Genomic DNA, 6,000 nt, shown 5'->3' with positions numbered 1-6,000 from the left:
GCCGCAGCTTGGGCTGCCGAGGCGTCCCCACCCTCCCCTCGGGGTGGTGCAGGCGCCCGCGCCCCCCGCCCCCACCCGCCCAGGGCCTGGGCTCGGCTTTGCGCGGCCGCAGCACGGGACCCCGCCGCGCCGGCTGGGCTCGGGCGGGGGCGGGGCGGGGAGAGGGCGTGTGCGCGCGTGTCGGGGGAGGGGGCGGGGGCCGCCATATTGGATCCGGACTCGTCGGCGAACCTCCGCCTGCGCGCGGCGGGCCTGGAGCAGCCTCGCGGAGCCCAGGGCGCGAGCGCGAGAGGACGGGGAAGGCGGGGGAGGGGTGGAGGGAAAGGAAGGGAGTGGCTGCGAGCCGGGCTGCGGCAGCCCCTGGTCTCCTTACCAGCGGCACCAACCCCTCCTCCGGCGCCTCGGCCGCTTCCCTCCTTGCCGGGGAAAGATGCCCTTAACCCCGGGGTGTGAAGAAGGAGGAGAACTAGCTGCCGGAGCCGCCCGCGCCCTCGCCGCCGCAGCTGCTGCCGTCCGCGTCCTCTGAATCCAGAAAAGCACCTCCTCGCCCGGGCGTCGGGAGCGTCGGCGGGCGGGCGGCCGCGGTGCTGGTGAGGGGGAGACCGGGCTCTCCGCCCGGCGCGGCCCAGGCCGGCGGCCCAGCGACCACCGACATGGAGCGGGCTCGGGCGGCCGAGTAGCCGCCGCTCCCGGAGCCGGGGGCGAGTGCCGCCCGCAGCCAGTCAGGCCCCTGGGAGAAGCGGGGAGAAAAATGAAGAGTTTTCCTCGTAATCCGTTGGAAATGGGACTAACTGCAAAGCCTTAGGAAGAAGGCGCCCAGGAGGAGAAAGGAAAAGCCTCCTCCGGGGAAGACTTGGCGTGCTCCGAGCCCAGGGCTGCTTCTGGGACCTCGCCACCTCCCTTTCCCGCTGGAGAAATTGCCGCTGAGGCGTTATCCCAGTGGTGGTTGGGAGGATTTGCAGCAGAATTTTTGGTTTTCCCTCCCCCTTATATACATTCTGGTTTTTTCCTCTCTTTTCGGTTTTCCTTCTGCCTGGGAAGTGAATTGCTGATGCAGATCGGACTTAATTCATTAATGATGCAACCGGATTCGTTTCAGGATTATGTTGCACGAGTTGAATTTTGAATGAAGGAGAAGAGTTTTTTCTTTTTTCTTTTTTTCCCTTTTTTAATAAGAAGTGACTCTTTGGTTCGCTGTAGTTTTTAATTATTTTATTTAAATATACGACTTAATTGTATTATTCTTTGAAAAATGTATTAAATATCTATTTTATGATAACTTTCCCTCACGATATATGTATATGTGCGAAATTGAAGACGCTTCAGTTAAGTGAGGTTCCTGGTGGGTTGGATGTTGCATTCAGCCCCGGCACTGCATGACAGTTGTTTGAATAACAAGTGGTTTATTTTTAAAACCACAGCTTTTACAATTTAGGATCAGATAATCATAGTCAAAGTCGCTCTAGTTATTGCAAGAAAACCCAGCCGAAATTGAAGCAAACATGTCTGGAGAAGTGCGTTTGAGGCAGTTGGAGCAGTTTATTTTGGATGGGCCGGCTCAGACCAATGGGCAGTGCTTCAGTGTGGAAACGTTACTGGATATCCTCATCTGCCTTTATGATGAATGCAATAATTCTCCACTGAGAAGAGAGAAGAACATTCTTGAATACCTAGAATGGGGTAAGTGTATTTAAAGTAAAACCTCTTTAGCTGGGCATAAAGATTTAATTGTTGTAGGGAGTTATCATGATAAACTCTCTACTCTGTAATGAGTATATTAATATATATATATTTGGTATGTTAAGTATATTTAATAATAGCATATATATTAAATCAGTATATATGCTATATGGTATATATTATGTATTTAAATGTATATGCAATAAAAGAATAGGCAGCAAGTATTCAAGTTTTTTTTTTCCTTCTGGTTTTTGGTAAATATTTTCCCAAGAGTAAAACATGCCACTTTAGTTGTTGCCTTGATTTAATGAGGAACTTGTGAGGAAGGACTGTGGTTTTTGGTCAGCAGCAAGAGATTTCGAATAATTCTGTGATGGGCAAAAATGGATTGTTGCTCACGGCTGTCTGATGCATGGTGGTATATAACAGGCGTTGAATTGGAAGGCATTTATTGGTGGAAACATTCCTTGCCAGGCTTCGGAAAATGGGAGGAGATATTAAAATATCTTAGGTCAACAGGAACTTGAAGGTGGTCGTCAGTGGGTTTTATTACATTTCGATATAGTACAAGCAAAGGAAATTACTAAACATGGACTTACCAAAAATTGTCATGCTTGCAAGATGACATAAATAGTTTAAAATTTTTGTGTTAGTAGTTGGTAGAGAATGTTTGGGAGCAGCTCCTGCCTGCCTGTGAGTTAGGATTTACCCACAATTTAATTCAAACCTAACCTGGTTAAATTTCGAGTTTTCCTTTTCCTAAGTATAGGTGTGATGTAGAAGACCTAAGTAGGGATGTAGATCAATGAAGAGAGCAAATGCTGCAGGTGACCTTCAAGCTTGAAAGCTTGGCTTAAGTTCTTCCGCTTCCAGTGTTCCATGTGAGCAAGTTCCAGCATCCACCAATTCTCTGTGGAAAGATTATACAGCATCACCCAGACCTGTGTTGGTACCTTGACTTTTGAAGGATATTAATCAAAGATGTGTCTTATACCTTTGGAATGCCAAAATTTGAGTTGTTGAAAAGTTTTTATACTAAAATGGCTTTGTTCCCAGGTAAAGCTTTATTTTTCTGAAGTAAAGGTCAATTGGTGATCGTACCATTTTTTAAAATTTAAGATTTATGGAAAATGTGTTTGTTAGTAAATCACTTATTCAAGATTGCCTGCACATGATAATGTTAATAATTAAATTTGCTAGTATCAGAAGTTTTTTTTTTAGCAACTTTATGTCACAGGGTTTAAAAAATATATATATTTGAAATGTGAGTGGAATGATTTTAAAAAACAGACTACTAGAGTGTAAGAATGTGAGAATTCTAAATCATCTTTCAAGAGACTGTTCTCTGAAGAATGAGACAGTTTTGACTCTGGGTGATAGATTTGTGAGTATATGTCTTACTTTTATGTGTAGAGTAAAATATTTTATAACAGTAGTTTTACATGCCATGTTTCATAAATTTAGAAATTTTTTAGTTTTTTTTAATTTAAAAAAGATTTTGGTACTTTTAGGGTTACAGTTCTTAAATTATGGTTCCATAGTGATATTCTAGTCTGTGATTATGATTGTCATTTAATGTCTGTTCTTTCTCATCTGCAAAATGATGGGAGAACTCTTTATATGTATTGGTTTTAAATGTAATTTAAAAATTACGATAAAAGAAATCTATATCCTAAGTTGTCTTTTGATTATTAAGGATTCACATTTATTGTATGAGATATTTTGCTGTACTATCAGAATAATTTACGTATATTTTCCACTGAACATGCTTCCTTGGATCTTGTTTCTACATCATTATTAAAAAAAAAACTTTGTATATATTTAAGCCAAATAAGAAAAAAGTCAAATAAGTATTTGGCCAAATACATTTTATTAGTAGATTTTCAATTTTAAACCAAGGATTTTTCACAGTTTAAATTAAGTTTTAGTAGCATCCTTCATATTTTGTCTTTTTAGAAGTCTGATGTGATGTAACAAAGATACAATCTCTTAAACTCCTATTGTGTTTCTCAATAAAGAATAAGAAACCAGAATTATCAGGCATTGTTTTGTAGGCTTTGGGACTAGACAATGCCACTTAAGTATCAGGCATTTTTAAGTTGGAGTGTGAGGTCTTGAAAGTGGGAGTTATCAACTATAGAAATTTGGGTAAGGAGTAAGTAAAGAAAGTTAAGAATGGAAAAAGCTTTCAAGAAATACATCATGAGTAGTAGTATTTACCATCTTTAAGTTATTTGAGAATTTAGGTTAAGAATGTCGATCACTTCATTATTGAAATACATCAGCTGTTCTTGGCATGTGAATTGATTACTCTCTTCCGGGGAGATGTCTTATTGAATTCTCATTACCTAACACTATATAAAAAGCAAGTTAGAGGAGTTCCCTGGTGGCCTAGTGATTAAGAATCCGGTGTTGTCACTGCTGTGGAGTGGGTTTGTTCCCTGGCCTGGGAACTTATGCATTCTGGTCGTGGCCAAAAAAACCCCCAACAAACAAAAAAGCCGAGTTAGATCAAAGAAGTTTCCAGATACTGAATTGACCTCAACTTAATTCTTTAAACAGTATGTTTTTTGGTTTATCATGGAAATTGAAAGGGATTGTTTGTTGGGGTTAAATTTGGTAATTTAGATTTCCCTTCAATGGTACAATTTTTAGTTTGAGTTTTAAAAGACCCAGTATTTGCAACAAGAGGGCAGTGATAGTTAAATACCCTGTAGTACATGCTGTATATTTGTGTTTGGCTCTCTGTACTAATGCAAGTGTTATCTAGATATAGCTTATTTTTTGCTGATACTTTTAAAAATGGAGACAGCAAGATTCTGTCTGTCTTGCTTCTTTTTCCATCAGTTTCACTTTATTCTTAGTTATGGTCCATTTCACTTTTATATTGATACAGGTAATGTTTTGCTCATTACAGTATTAGAACAGTAAGAACACTAGCAATTCAAAGTCAGATTTTTTTTTTTGATAGTATTCCTTGTTCTTGGTGTTGATGGCTTGAGGGAGGAATTGCATAGAGCTCTAGAGAGGAAGAGGGGATTAAGGCAGTAAGCAACAGAGCAAGGCCATATGAGTGCCTTAAGGCCATAAGTCATTTTTGAATTTAATAATGTATATTTTCCAGTTATAGCCAATAAGATTTGAAAGATTATGTTCTGTCTTTGTTTTTAAGTTGTTAGAATGATTATGGTTTGTATGTTTTGTCTATAAAATGATAGTTTTGATGTCAGTGGTGTAACTACAGTGAGTTATAGTGGAGTTGTAGAAGTAAAAGTACCTTTTACATGGTAAGCTAATTTGCTAGTAATGACTAAATGAATACTATTCACTGAATTGGCTGTCCTCTACTTTGAAATGGAAAATTGGAATTACAGGGACTTCTTCACCACTTTACTTAAAAAATAGGTGTAAGATAATTTTAATCCAAAAAAAATGCAAGGCTCTCTGTATGTGGATAACTGGTTTTTTGATGATTTCTGAATCTTGGACTTTAAATATTTCATTTAAATCCTTAACAGGAATTTTATAGCTTATTCATTGTATACAAACACAATAGTCTGAATGATTAATAAACTTGTTACTAGAGTATATCAGCAGGTACTGTGGTTTAAACTTTTCATTTCATCAGAGTATTTTTTTTTATTTTTATTTTTATTTTTTTGTCTTTTGCCATTTCTTGGGCTGCTCCTGCAGCATATGGAGGTTCCCAGGCTAGGGGTCTAATCAGAGCTGTAGCCACTGGCCTACGCCAGAGCCACAGCAACGCGGGACCTGAGCCAGGTCTGCGAGCTGCACCACAGCTCATGGCAACACCGGATCGTTAACCCACTGAGCAAGGGCAGGAATCGAACCCACAACCTCATGGTTCCTAGTTGGATTCGTTAACCACTGCGCCACGATGGAAACTCCATCATCAGAGTACTTTTAAAGCTTATTCACATTTTTCAATGTGTGGGTCATTTAAGTGAGGTGATGATGGCTTGATTCGAAGGATCTAAATCTTTTCTTTTTTCTTCACATAATGTTCCTCATTGTTAGCTTTTCCTGAGTAGAATATTAATACTACTATTAATATATTAATATTAATATATGTAATAACTATATCACATTATCAAAATGTTCACTTAATGCAGATGATTAGGTTTATTTTCATATATGTCTTCAATTAGAATCATTGTAAATGTCATCAGAAATATAGCTTGGGCACTTGTTTCCTTTATACTAGTCGCCTCATAGTCTAATCTCTTCTAAGCGTAATAATAGTTATTCGATCTATCACAATGCTGGTACACATGATAGAAGCATGTTCAAAAGTGGTGG

At 39.9% G+C, this 6,000-nt stretch overlaps 1 protein-coding gene across 11 annotated transcripts in view; it reads left to right on the top strand.

Annotated features, from left to right (window-relative positions):
• Nucleotides 1–669: 669 nt before the first annotated feature.
• Nucleotides 670–6,000, top strand: part of CDC42BPA (CDC42 binding protein kinase alpha) — a 289,959-nt gene continuing 284,628 nt past the window's right edge. For all 11 annotated transcript variants that reach the window (XM_047755429.1, XM_047755428.1, XM_047755424.1 and 8 more), the window contains exon 1: nt 670–1,680. In XM_047755429.1, coding sequence (XP_047611385.1) covers nt 1,503–1,680 — 178 coding nt within the window. In that variant the 5' untranslated portion in view covers nt 670–1,502. The remainder of the gene's footprint in view (nt 1,681–6,000) is intronic.

This window comes from Phacochoerus africanus, chromosome 12 (genome assembly GCF_016906955.1).
Source record: "Phacochoerus africanus isolate WHEZ1 chromosome 12, ROS_Pafr_v1, whole genome shotgun sequence".
In the NCBI taxonomy this organism is placed as follows: domain Eukaryota; kingdom Metazoa; phylum Chordata; class Mammalia; order Artiodactyla; family Suidae; genus Phacochoerus; species Phacochoerus africanus.
Note: the sequence above shows the minus strand (reverse complement) of the source record. Positions and strands in the feature narration are given on the sequence as shown.